Source organism: Lontra canadensis, unplaced genomic scaffold, assembly GCF_010015895.1.
Source record: "Lontra canadensis isolate GAN:19392208 unplaced genomic scaffold, GSC_riverotter_1.0 scaffold57, whole genome shotgun sequence".
Lineage (NCBI taxonomy): Eukaryota > Metazoa > Chordata > Mammalia > Carnivora > Mustelidae > Lontra > Lontra canadensis.
The window spans coordinates 9,931,695-9,945,452 of NW_022631051.1; the positions used below are offsets into that span (position 1 = coordinate 9,931,695).

Sequence of the window (13,758 nt, forward strand, 5' to 3'; positions counted from 1 at the left end):
TGAAGCCAATCCTGCTGAGCCCCAGGCCCCGTCTCCCTGGATGGCAAGAACCTGGGCTGGACTTTGTTGGAAGCCCCCTTTGCTAGAGGTCCCCCCCTCCCATCTGCTCCCTCCCAGGGCTGTGGTGAGAATTGACCTGGTATTGCTGATTTTGGTCCAGTGCAGGCACACTGGTGCCCACAAACAGCAGGCAGGAATGTGATGGGAAAAGCAGGCAGGGAGGGTGAGGCGAGGAAGTTAGGGGGTGCTTGTTGACTCAGAGGGGCACCGCCGTGTCAGGGTTAGCCCCTTGGCAGCCTCCCCAGGACCTGCGTAGATCTACCCACAAAGGGACTGATCTCTCCCCAGGCCAGCTCTGCCTCGTGCTGCTGCCCCGGGGGCCATGACCCTCACCCCAGTGGCTTAGTTAGCAAAGCTGCTGTGGGTCAGGCTGAGGTTGCTTGGGGAGGGCTGCCCGGGCAGGGCGCCCAGCATGCGGGGCACTGCCAAGTGCCCATTCAGCAGCCATCAGGGTAGCAGGGACCCGCTGGCTAGGATGGGGAGGGGTTCCAGGGCTGGGAGCCTGGTAGGGTGAGTGAGGCCCCTGATGGGGCAAGCTTGCTGGCGTCGGGGGAGGAGTGCTCTGTGCTGGGCTCCGTCACCAGGTCCGCATTGCCCTCAGGTTCTCCTCTTGTCCAAGTCTGTCTTGAGGTTGTGGCTGCAGCAGGCCCGCCCCAGACCACAACGCTGGGCCAGCTGCATTCTCCTCCCGGGGAAGGCAGGCAAAGATGGGGACTCCCTACAGCAGGGGAAGCCAGGCGAGAGAAGCAAGGGATAGCGAGCTGGGGTAGGCCTGGGTGCCATGCTCAGCCCCCTTAGTGGACCTGGTGCCAGACTTGTCATCGGACCTGTTCGCCCCCCAAAGACTTCCTGTACCCAGTTCCCATTGGGTCCTGAGCCTGCTGGCTTGGTTCCCATCAGGTGGGAGTTTTCCCCACTGCCTGTGCCTTTTCCTCTTATCTAGGTGAGCATGTTTCTTCTCAAAACGATGGGAAAGTTTTGGAAATCCCCCAGACTCTAGCAGACAGCCCTGGGGCTCCTCCCAGGGATCCTTCTGTGGGCAGCTAGGGCAGGTGGCACTGGTGGGGGGGGAGGAATCGGTCCCAGCTGCTAATCAACAGACTTTGCCACCCTAGCTTCCTTGGCTCTACAACCCAGGAAGAGGGTGGCTGGGCTGAGGGGCCCTGCCTCACCCCCCAGAGGCTTATTGGCCACAGGCTCCTAGGGACTGCACCTCCACTGCCCCTCAAAGGGGCTTTGTGCCACCACAAAGAGGCTCTGTCCCTCACTGAGAAGCCTGGGTGTTGCCATGGTGACAGAGGGGGCCAGGAAGAAGGGGGTCCACCGTCTTGGGGGGAAAGGGCGTTCCTAGCGTACACAGGCCAGTAGCCAGTGTGGGCGACCGCTGCACTTGCCTCCCTGCAGCCCTTGGCCTGGCCTGGCTAGACAGCCGCCCCAGCTGTGCTTTAGTGGGGCTCTCAGGACGCTTCATGGACACCTTGGCCCTTTGGTAGGGGCTGAGCTCTCAGGCTCTGGTCCCAGTCATATCTGTCTGCTTGTGGTCCCAGCCTGGCTTTGAGGCTCAGCCCCCTCCTCAGGAATGCTTTGGTTCCTATGCCTGCCCCAGGGTAGGATAGGGTGGGACTCTGAGCCTGGGTCCTCAGAACTGCCCCAGCCAAGCTGCTCTGCTGTCCTTGAGATGGAGTGGGGGATGGGGAGAGTGTGAGCCTCTGCTAGAAGGGTTGGGGGGAGGCCACTCAGGGGATCTCGGTGGCATTGGCTCTGGAAGCAGCCGGCCAGCCCACCTCAGACAGTAGGATACCCTGGGGCTTGACCCCTCCCTTGCCCCCCAGTTTCACCTGTCATGGCTGAGGTAGAGTGGGTGGGCTGCTGGTGCAAGTAGAGAGGGCACTGTGACTGCCAGCCCCTACCTTCCCTATCTGGAGCTCCACAGCTCCCCAGCCCTGGGGACCTTGGGGTGTCCCTGGGCTGGCTGCTACAGGGACCGCTGAGGAGGTAAATCCTCTTTGCCCACACCCCACAATTGGAGCCTGCAAGGTATCACTGTGGGGCTGTGGCTGCAGCTGCAATGTGGGCCTGGTACTGGAGGGATAGCAAGGGGGCTCCCCTGAATCCCAGCCTGGGGCCTGGGGGAGAGCTGTCCATCCCCATCCCATGAGTTCTCGTTTGTTTGTTTGTTTTTTGTTTTTTAAAACAAGCTGTGGCCAGTTTTGTTTTTTTTTTTAAAGATTTTGTTTATTTATTTGACAGAGAAATCACAAGCAGGCAGAGAGGCAGGCAGAGAGAGAGAGAGGAGGAAGCAGGCTCCCTGCTGAGCAGAGAGCCTGATGCGGGGCTCGATCCCAGGATTCTGAGATCATGACCTGAGCCGAAGGCAGCGGCTTAACCCACTGAGCCACCCAGGCGCCCCGACCAGTTTTATTAAGGAAAAATTCTGCGTGATATACTTTTCACCAGTCTGTTCTGGCATGCTTCTAATGATATCAGAATTACCTGGATGAATGATACTCTGTAGTACCTCCCACATGCTGTACCCCATTCAATGTTATTGCCACTGTAGTGATGGACACCAGTTTTGGCCAACATGGCATAGTATTCTATCTCAGATTTCCTCAAGGCCGGGCAGTCGTTGGCGAGGATGACCAGCTTCGCTTTGCCATGTCTGATCATTTTCAAAGTCTGCTTGTACCCCAGCACGTACTTTCCACTTTTCATAACGAGCTGGAACCCAGAGTTGATCGACTCGAGACTTTTTCGTCTTCTTTGCGGCCACCATCTTCCTGCCTTAGGTGTGGGACGGCCCCATCCAAGAGCAGCCGCCACAATGGCTGGGAGAGAGAAAGGGCTCCATCCCATGAGTTCTGATAGAGGCAGTTCCCAGGGAACCAAGGAGACTCCGGGAGTGCCTCAGTTGGCACAGGGAGCAAGTGTCTGTGACCTGTCCCAGTGGGAATCTTGGGCCACCCCCTTAGGTGCCTCTCGTGGTGGCTCCCTGTAGCTGAGGCCCCAAGGAGGGGCAGCGGCTGGGATAGTCACCTGTCTCTGCCCACACCCCTGCCAGAGCAAGGCCCGTCTCTGCCATGTCTGGCTGGCGCTACCAGCTCCAGGCTCTCAGCTCCCAGACCTCAGGCACCCTGGGCCCCCACAAGTGTCCCTGCCTTGACTTCACCCTGAGCCTCCTACATCAGTACCACCACAGCCCCTGGTCCTTCTGGACCACCTGCCCAGCAGCGTACCTGTCCTGGGGGACAGGTAGCACTGCCGTGGACCTGGCCTGCAGTTGGCCTAGGATACCCCAGTGGCACAGGGGAAGAGCCCCCCCAGATTGTTCTCCTTGCACATGCAAGTCGTCCTCCATATGATCATCAGATGTATGCTGGACAGCCTGGGGGCCGGTCACTAAGGGACCATCTGTCCCACCCCCCACCCCCACCAGGGAATCTGGTCCCTTGCAACAGGGGTGCCGCCTCTGCTGGGGAAATCTAATTTCCAGGCTGAATCCAATTACCATTCTGTCCCTGAAAATCCCTCTGCTTTCCTCAGCCCGCAGGTGGCACTGCCTTGGCCCCTGGGGAGCTGGATTCCCAGGCCGCCTCCGTCACTTGTCTGCCTGCTAGGGCAGGCAACTGCTTTTCTATCTCTTCCTTACCTTCAGCTGTAGCAGTAACTTGGCCCTTCCCTGAGCCCTGGCAACACCGGTGGGTGCAGAACTCTGCCACCTAGAGGGTCCCTGCGACCTGAGGTGCCTCTCCCTATAGTCTTTCCGCAGGGCGTGGGATCACTTACTGTTTTCCACGATCATTGCTTTACATCTTACATCTCTGGCCACATCGCTCGTGTAGGGCCTTTACTCAATTGGAGTTGGGGTTCTGGTTTTTCCTTATGGATTTGCAAGTGTGCTTTATAGATGAAGGGTGTCACTTTACTGCTGGGTGTCACAAAGACCTGATGCCCATGTGTTGATTGTCTTTTCGTTGTCTTTATATCTTTTTCTCTTTCTTTCTTTTTTTTTTTTAAGATTTTTTTATTTTTTAATTTATTGGACAGAGAGAGAGATCACAAGTAGGCAGAGAAGAGGCAGGCAGAGAGAGAGGAGGAAGCAGGCTCCCCGCCGAGCAGAGAGCCCGATGCGGGGCTCGATCCCAGCACCCCGGGATCACGACCCGAGCCGAAGGCAGAGGCTCAACCCACTGAGCCACCCAGGCACCCCTCTTTTTCTCTTTCTATTATGGAAAATTGCAAAGGCACAACAGCAGAGGGGCTGGTGTGATGCCTCCCCAGGCGCCCCTCACCACCTTCTGCCGTGATGAAGTCAAGGTCTAGAAGTAAAGTCATTGCCTGTCTTTCATCTGAAATGCTCTCCGCATATGTTACTCTAAATGGTGTCCCTTCAAAAACAAAACCACCATAAACCACAGCTTGTGACACTGTTCTGCGAGGATGTACAGAAATGCTTCGTTCTTATAAAGCTGAGCTGGTCTGTCTTTCCTTGGCAGTTTGTCCCACTGCTTTGAGGTTAAGAATAGCCTTGTCTCGCCCAGACACCCCCAGTCCTACACTGACCTCCAAGCAGCACCGCAGTCCTGCCGGGTTTGGACAGACGTGGACTCTGCCCTGTGTGAACTCCCCGGCCCTGGCCTCCTCCTCCAGCGATGGCCCAGTGCCCATCCTTGTGGGCTGGCCAGAGGCTATCCCTGCAGCTGCGGGCACCATCTGACCATAGTATGGGTGACAGGGTAAAGATGGGCCCCCATGAAGCCTGGCCAGCAGTGTTGGGAGCAGGTCTCCATGCTGGCAGTGTGGAGGATAGGGGACATGACGCCCTCCTGGGCAAAGAGGGCCTTGGAACCACCAGGCCAGGGTTCTGCTGCTCACACCACTTCCCTATCTAGATGGGCAAGGCGGTGGATGGGGGGTGGGAGGGGCAGAATGGGGTTCAACCAGTGGCCAGTCCTCTCTCCCCGCTCTTGGGGGACAAGTGGCAGTGGGCCGACAGATGGCCGACGAGGAGTCAGGACTGGAGCCCAGGCCTTCTGCCTGCCTCCCCCTGCTGGCCTGACCCTTGGGAAATTCCTCTAATTCCTCAACCCAGATTGGATTCAGGCCCCATAATTTGATTTTCTGGAGCAGGGTTTGGCTGGACTCCTTGTGAGGAAGAATGTCTGGGTCAGCAGGAAGACATCAAATGTGGGTTTAGGTTTCGGGGGAAGGATCAGCGTCTTCCCTTAGGTCCTCTGGTGGTGTCTTTGCTTTCCTGATAGACCCAAGTGTTGGCCACAGTTGTGCCCCAGAGTGCTCAGGCTCCATGCTCCCCCTGCCCAGCAGCATTTCAGAGCCTTGTTCTTATCTACCCGCGCACCCATTCCTCCACCCATCTGACTCTCTACCCTCCCACTTCCGACCTACTCATTCACCTGCTCATCTGACTCCATCCACCGCCATCCTCTCGCAAAACCACCTACCAGCTCACCCTCCTATCCATTTCCCCATCCATCCTGCCTCCTGTCCTTCCATCCCTTCATGCACTCAGCAGTCTATCTACCTGGGGTCACTGGTGGGATGTCCAAGCAAAGATAGGTTTACCCCAGGTTCACTACCTTCATTCCTACCTGGGCTCAGTGAGACTGGGTCTGTGCTGCATGTTCGTTCCTGGGCGGTCGGGTGTGGTGAGAAGCAGCCTCCACCAGGGACTGCAAAGCCAGCAGCTGGGGTCTGGCTGAGGGTTGTGAGGGCTCTGCCTGATGGGCAGTGTGGGGCCCTTTCCAGGTGAATGGAAGCTGTGATAACCCTGGCCAGAGAGGAGAGCAAGGGTCAGCCAAGATCCCCATAAGCATGGTGCTTCCCTGCTGGCCTCAGGCCCTGCCCAGGATTGGGCCCCTCCCTGATGTCCCCCTGGGGATGATGTCTTTAAAGTTTCATGGTCCATCTTAAAAATTAATGCATAGGGGCGCCTGGGGATCCCAGTCCATTAAGCAACTGCCTTTGGCTCAGGTCATGATCCCAGGGTCCTGGGATAGAGCCCCGGGTCTGTCCATCAGGCTCCCTGCTCAGCAGGGAGTCTGCTTCTCCCTCTCCTTCTGCCCCTACCCTCCTGTTTGTGTGCGTGTGCACGTGTGCTCTCTCTCTCTTTCTCTCTCTCTCAAATAAATAAAATCTTTAAAAAATTCATGTACAATTTGCTTTTCATGTCATCACATATTTATTGTTTTAATATTTTGAGTTACCATTAGAAAAGCCGCCCTCTGGAGCACTGGCCTGGCTCGCCTGTGCCCACACGCACTCCTATGCACAGCCATACACCGCAGAACCAGGAAGGCCACCACATCAGGACCTTGCATACCCTAGGCCTGTCCTCAAGGCCACTGAGGTGAGGAGGCTGTGGACTACAGGCCCAGCATCCTCCCCACTCACAGGCAGAAAGAGGGGTGCACCCTCGGGCTGGGGCACAGAGCCTGGGCCCCAGACCCAGAGTCTCTGGTCTTCGTGGATGACTACAGGGTATTCTTCCTCCAAGCCAGCTGGTGTTTGGGGGTGTCTCCTGGGAGACACACAGTCATTTAGCTCCAGCTGAGAGAACTGGGCAATGGGAAGGTCATTGTGGGGTTTCTCCCCATAGCCTTAGATTTCTGGGCCTCTCGCTGGCCCCCAGCCAGAGTAAGTGGGCTCCCTTTATGGGCGGGGGTTCCTTGGACCCTAGAGCTGGAACATGCTGGAGGGCCCAGGGCAGTGAAGCTGGAGGCTGGGGCTGCCCCTCCCCTGCTGTCCCCTAAGCCTGGTCTGAAGGGGAGCCTGAAGTCAGTCAGGAACCCATGTCTCTGCACAAGGAAGGAGGAAAGTTACCTAGGTACAAGGCTCACAGATGTCCTGATCCCAGCCTCCCAGGGCCTTGAGACCCGTGCTTCGACCAAGGACTCGAGTGACCCGGCTCCATCCCCTGCCCCACCTGGGGCCACCAGGCTCAGTCCTACTCTACTGTCGGGTGGTACCAGCTGTGGGGCTGCGTGCTTCTGGGGCCCGTACCGAGGTAGCGGTGGGTATGCCCAGGGGGCTGTGTGCACACAGCCGTGGACATGCCATGCTCTTTGTCCCTTACTCCTTGCTGGCCCCAGAACCCAGTCTAGACTTTCCTCATCCCCTCTGCCACCCAAGCTCCTCCCCTCCCCCCAAGATGGTCACCGCCTCTCCCAGCCCAACATGCTGACTTCGCTGCCCCTCTGCTGGGTTACGCTGACAGTTTTCTTTGTGTGGCAGGTGCTGTGGAAAATGAAGCTTAGCTTCTGGGACCTATGCTGGCCTCTTGCTTCATGGGGCCTGGTTTCCCCAGCTTCAGAGTGGGCTGGGATCCATGGTGTCTTGAACTCCATGTCCACGCATGTCCCCCAACCCTGTCCCTGGCTCAGTTGGTACCAATGGCCAGGCCCAGCACCGACCCCTCCTTTCTAGGGTTCTGTTCTTGCAGCTGGCCCTCCGAGGGTGTTGCCTACCACGCTATGTCTCTAAGTTCAGGCCCTGTGCTGTGAAGGGGCCCTGGGGCCGGCCGAGTCAGCCTCAGCAGGCTGGTGGGGGCTGGGCCAGGAGGAGGCCCCGAGCAGTGCTGGGCATCGCACCACACCCCGAGTACCTAGCCATGTGGTCTCATGGCCCGCACCCCACCTGCTGGCCTGTTGCTGTGAACAGGTCTGTGCTCCACATCCTTCCCCAGCTTCTCGTTGCTCACGAAGAGCACATAGGCTGGGCAGCCAGGGAGCCAGCAGCGAGGAGAGTGCTGGTGTGTGGCTGCAGTTGCTGAGTCCCTGCTGCCCCTTCCCGCACCCCTGGGGCCCTCCCTATAGACAGGGCTTTACATGCCTGGGACCCTGCCCTCCACCTTCCCTCCATATCCAGCGTGAGCTGCATGGGCTGCTTCTGAGTTCAGCATCTCAACCAGATTTTTACTCTGTCATGCGGGTAGATAGCACTCTTGTCCCCAGCCAGTGTGGCTGTGAGTGGAGGCCTACCTGCTGGTCCCCTCACCTGCCTAGGGGTCCTGCCCACTTGGTGGCTGTGGAGTGCCTTCTCTCTCCCTGCCCACGGGGGCACCAGCTCTGCCACACGAGCTGTGTTGTGGTCCCTACCTTCTCTGGGCCGGAGAACTGCCTCCATGAGTTGGGCCTGTGCTGGCCCCATGAGGTTGGGATGAACCGGCATGCACTGTGGGCAGCAGAGGGCCTGGGTGGTCTGAGAGGTGGTTATACCAGCTCTTCCTACCCTTTCCTTCCCAGAGGGCCCCGGATGCTCGCGGTCAGTGGTTCTGCTGGGCCTGGCAGGAAGCAGGGGCTCCCAGCTCAGAGCCCCACACTCCACAAGGAGGGAGCTGGCTGCTTCCGGCCCGCCTCGGATTAATGGCTTTTAATTTAGAATTTAATCAATGCGGCTTCTCTCTGGAGAGCTGGATGCTCTGGTCTGGGAGTGAGTTGTATGATCTGTGAGTGGGTTGGGCATGAGGCCTAAGATGGCCTCTCTAGGCCTCTGTCCTGGCCCCACCTTGACCTTGCTCTGCTTTGCCTGCAGCCTGCTGGCATCCTGGTCATGGAGGACTGCAACATGCACTCAGCTGCCAGCATCCTGGCCTCGGTGAAAGAGCAGGAGGCCCGCTTTGAGCGACTGACGCGAGCTCTGGAGCAGGAGCGGCGCCATGTTGCCCTGCAGCTGGAGCGTGCCCAGCAGCCCAGCATGGGCAGTGGTGGTGTGGGCAGTGGGCAGCCCCTGCCAATGGCCTGGCAACAGCTGGTCCTGCAGGTAACACCCCATGACTCTGGAAGGGTGGAAATGGCCAAGTAGGGAAACAATCAAGGGGACTTGGTGGACCACAAGCCAGTATTGGATGACTTATTGCAAGATATCTTGGGGCCTCTGAAGAGGGGAGGAAAGTGGGATCCCAAGGGGACTGGAAGCCTCACTTGGGTGTACAGGGCACCCTGCGATGAATGGGCAGGACATAGCCCAACACTCCGAATGGCCCCCTCCACTCAAGTGAGTCCTCAGAGCCCAGGTAGCTGGGCAAGGTCTATTCTGGGCAGCTCAGCAGTCACTCTGGTGACACTGAGGGTTTTGCCAGCCCTGGAGTCTGCTTGCCATGGTATCCTCCTTTGTTGCATGCATCAGTGAGTCAGCCCGAGGGGAAGACTTGAGCAAGGCTCTGGGGTCTGCCTGCGGCTCAGAGGGTGACCTGGAGCCTCAGTTTCTCCACCAGCCAATGCCCTTAAACTGGGCTCAGGCTCCTGCTCAGCCCCAAGAGGCGTGAAGCCCTGTCTGCTCTGTGGCCAGGCCCTAAGCACTCTAGAGTCAGAAGTAAATGGCCTGGACCCCTCCTTCCAGCCACTGTACCCCAGTACCTAACCTACGGATGGGACACAGGAGCATCTGGTTTATGGGGAAGGAGGGGCAGAACAAAAAAATGGGGGAGGCCTGGAGTTTGGTGTGATTTTTCGGTTCATATTACTGACTGAGGCACAGGGCAGGGGCTGGCAAGGCAGAGCTATCCCAGGAGCCAGGAGAAGGAGGGCCCTGCGTGGGAGTCCACTCTACAGACCTCCCACTATTGCCCCCTCCTCACTACCAGATCCAGAGGCTGGTGGCGGGCGGCACAGCCTACTCAGTCTCCTCACAGGGTGATCCTAGAGGGCTCTCCCAGTGGTGGTCTGCTTCTCTGGCTCAGCTCCCTGAGCAGGAGTAGCACCATTGCCCTCCTAAACCTGGCAGCCAGACCTCCTCCCGGTATGTCCCCCAGCACCTGCTCTCATCACTGGACCCCCACTCTAGGCAACCAGACAGGCAGTTGGCAGTGTGGGGCAGCCTGTACCTATGTGGCTGGAGAGAGAGGGAGCAATGTATCGGTCTCAGTTGAGACTGACTCAGTTGGGCTAGCTCTGCCTGGCCAGGGCACGTGGGGCTCAGAAAGCAGCAGCCCGTGTCAGATCAGGGGACCTGGCACGTGAACTTCCCCCCCAGACCGATGATGGTCTCATCTGTCAGTGGGCAATCCACCTGCACAACCCAGCGTGGTATACAGTCAAAGCCAAAGATGTGTCTCTAGAGGGCCCATATGCGCCAGCAGTCCCCACCATTGGGAAGCTATCTTTCCAAGCTGAGGTGGGCCAAGGAGCCAGTTCTCAGGAGGCCAGGACTGAGGCAGAGTGGGTCCAGGAGCAAGAGCTCACCCCCACCATCCCCTGGATCTCAGGCACCCCGGAGGCTGAGGCCTGCATCCCCAGATGTGGGGAGTGGAATAGCCCAGCTGGGCCACATGGGGACAGTGGCAGTCAGTGACCTCAAGGCCATCCTTCAGGCGCCAGGCCCTCTTTCAGGCTCTCCCAGGCTGGAAAGGGCTTTAGCCTCCAGCCCAGAGGGCACTGCTGAGGGTCAGTGCCCCCACAGTGCCCCCATAGCCTTGAGCTGCCCTGGCCTCCTGGGGCCTGTGGACTAAAGACTTAAGGCTGTGGACCTCTCCCCGACCACTGTCCTCCTGGCCTGCCCTTAGTTTTCTGTCTCTGGGGAGGAGATGGTTTTCTCAGGGCAAGATCGGAGAGAGCGTGTGTTCCCAGGGCTGGGGGTGGACTGGCAGGGCTGATGGGACATTGGGGGAGGCGGGGCCATATCCGCTGGCCAGGCCTGGCAGCCCTGATCCCAGAACTGCTTCCCAGATTTGTCTCAGCAGGAGATGCCTAGTGACCTACCTGCTGGGCCCCAGGGTTGCCTGGAGCTGGTCTTCAGGGTTAGAGCTGGGGTCTGTGAAGCTCAGGGCCAGTGGTGAGGCGGGTCACTGGGACTAAGTGGGGTTGAGAGGGGTAAGGGGTTGAGAGGCCAGGGGCTACTGCTGTGTTCCCCAAGCTGCAGCGCTGTCCTGGCCACCTGCCTTTAATCCTCCAGCAGGAAGACCTCCCGGCTCCAGACACCTGGCCAGAGCAGGGCCAGCCCTCAAGCAGTGTGTGTGTTTGTATGTGTGGCCGGGGGGATGCCTTTAGGGACCTGGCCGGCCCCAGGTTAGGCTGAGGTGGGTTTGTGGCTGGGGTACTAGCAGCTGGTGAAATTAGGGAGAAGGCAGAAGCAGCTGAAATATAAGTTCCCTCAGGGCAGTGGTCCAGTCCTCTTGCTGCTGTCCCTGTTCCAGGTGGCTCCCTGTGGGGCTGCCAAGGATGGAAGATAATGGGGCCAGTGGTCAGGGCAACTCAGCCCTGTGCAGATGGGGGAAACAAAGGCTTGGAAGGACATGTAGCCAACACTCAGAGGTGCCTGAGCATGCTGGCTGCGTGCAAGAAGGGTAGCCCCTGGGGGTGGCTGGATTTTCTGCATGGGGTCTGGGGCAAAGCAGGAGGGGGGCAGGAAGCCAGGAGCCCTCCTCTCTTGCCAGACCCATGGAACCTCCTTGCACTGGCCCTTGCCCTTACTCATCTCAGAGCCTAGTTTCCTTATCTGTGATACAAGAGCTGTTGGCTTGCCTTTGTGGGGTATGACCCAAGAGGGCTCCAGAGCCCAGCCCAGCCCAGCCCTTCTGGGTCTGCATTTCCATCCAGCACCATCAGACTCTCCGGGGTGTGGCTGTACCTTCATTCCCGCCTGGTTTGGAGAAGTCCTGATTAACCAGCCACTGTGACATCACTCCCCCACACCCCTAACGGCTTCCAAGTGCATCAGAAGTATGGAGGAGAGAGGGTCTGCGGCCCTCTTGGCGTTGGGAGCTTTCACCCAGAGTCACCCAACTGCTGAGCACCCCATAACCACTCTCACCTATTTGATCTGCTCTGACACCCCTAAGAGGGTGGGGGAAACCCTGGGCCTCTGTGTCTTGATGGGGAGAACCCAAGACAAAGTGGATCAGTGCCAGGTCCATCTGGCAAGCCCCAGCTGAGCTTTGTTGAGGCACTTAACTTGGGGGGGGCTATGATGGGGTTTGGGCAAGGGCCTGGGGCCCTATCTGGGTCACCTGAGAGCCCTTGTCATGCTGAACATCGCTGTAACTACTCTCTGATCAGCCCTCATTTCACAGCAGGGCAAAGTTTCTCGAAGTCCAGGTGAGCAGCCTGTGTCGAAGAGGATGGCTGCCCTGGCCCCCGCTCGGCCAGAACTCAGTTTCCCTAACTCTGCAGGGGGAGGGGCCTGTGAGTTTTTTTACTGGAGGTAAAATGAGGCCTGGGAAACCTGACTCAGCCGGAGTCACTCGGCGGGAAAATGTCAGCCCCGCCGGGGAAGTGTGGGGGACGAGGAGTCCAGGCCGGCTGCTGGGGAGTTAGGGGCGACCTCAGCCCGTCTCTGGCAGCTGAGCTGCGGGACCTCGCCCCGCCCCGCCGGCTCCCGCCCAGCCACCCCGCTGGCCCCCGCCCCGCCCCGCCCCGCCTGGGCGCGGCCCCGCTCCATTGGCTGCTCGCCGTGACCGCCGCCAGATCCGCCCCCGCGGGGAGCGAGTCCGCCGAGCCCGAGCCCGAGCGGCCGAGGCGCCGGAGCCGAGCCCGGTTCAGCTGCCGCCACCGCCTCCGTCGTCCTTACCGGCCCGCGCCACCCCCCCTCCCCGAGCCCGGCCCGATGCCGGCCGAACTCAGACAGGTTGGAGGGAACTTGGTCCCAGGCGTGGGGGCACCGTCCCGGGGGCCAGGCGGCAGAGGGCGGGGCGCCGGCCTTCCCGGGAGGACCCGCTTTTGTTCCGCGGAGCCGCCGGCCGGAGGAGGCTATTGTCTGCGCTTCGGGCCGGCGCGTTCTGCCCCGGGGCGGGCGGGGCGGTGGAGTGAGCGTGCCGCCCGGGGGGGTGTGCAAGGCGCGGGGCGGGGCCGCGGGGTTTCTGGGGACCCGGCGCGGGGGCCCCGGGCGGTGCGACTCGGTGCCAAGAAGCGAGGGACAGGATCGGGGTGGGTGCACCCCAGGGCAGCGCCCAGGACAGGTGCCTGGGTCGCGGGTGGTGGGTGAGGGCCTTCCTGAGCAGCTCCTCTGTGCGGGAGGGATGCCGAGTCCGGAGAGGGCAGCCGGGCTAGGCCTCCAGCGCCCTGGGGGTCTCGGTGGGCACCCCCTCCCCTCCACACTCTTCGCGCGGGCTCCGACTCTGGGGACCTGCGAAGGAGCTTCCGGAGCTTTAATGGAAGCCCTGTCTGCCGCGGCAGCGCACGTGAGGGGAGGGGTGGAATAGGGCCCTGCCCACGTGTGGAGGCGGTGTGTGTGTGGCGGGGGGTTCTCCGAGGAAAACCCGGTCAGTCAGCCTCCCAGTGCTGGGAAGGAGCGGGAGGGAGGCATTTGGGCAGCCAGCACCTCAGTGCTCAGAGGGTTTGGGGTGCGGTAACAGGCTGGGAAACTGAGGCTGGAGGAACAACTGCCTCAGGCCCCTTGTGTTTGGGGGCCACCTGCCTCTTCCTGGCAGCTGGGTTTGTGCCTGCTATGCAGCTTTGGTATGGCCCCTAGGGTCGACCTACTGATTGTCCCAGAGATGTAAGTGTCAGCTGGGGGCAGCTGGGGCCACTATGTAGCTGATGGATGTGGCTTGGGCTTGGAGAAACTGCAGTGGGTGACAGCCAGCCCTGCTATCCCCCACAGACTCGCTTCCCAAGTCTGCTGGGCACCCACTGCCCCATGGTGTCTTGGCCACTCAGTGTGGACTGCAAGCCCTGGTAGGTGGCCTGCTGCCCTGGGGAGGTGATAAGCCCCCCATCTGCCTGGGCTGGGCAGAGGCTCTGAACA

The 13,758-nt window shown here is 59.8% G+C and overlaps 1 protein-coding gene and 1 pseudogene across 7 annotated transcripts in view; one reads left to right on the forward strand and one right to left on the reverse strand.

The window, feature by feature from the left end:
• ARVCF (ARVCF delta catenin family member) overlaps nt 1-13,758 on the forward strand; it is a 54,781-nt gene that overhangs the window by 25,037 nt on the left and 15,986 nt on the right. For 3 of the 7 annotated variants that reach the window (XM_032875866.1, XM_032875869.1, XM_032875868.1), the window contains exon 3: nt 8,611-8,838. In XM_032875866.1, coding sequence (XP_032731757.1) covers nt 8,629-8,838 — 210 coding nt within the window. In that variant the 5' untranslated portion in view covers nt 8,611-8,628. Of the gene's footprint in view, nt 1-6,277; nt 6,428-8,610; nt 8,839-12,496; nt 12,640-13,758 lie in introns of those variants that run through there. The other 4 variants (XM_032875872.1, XM_032875870.1, XM_032875871.1 and 1 more) reach the window with 2 other exon arrangements.
• On the reverse strand, nt 2,101-2,996 carry LOC116878314 (annotated as a pseudogene).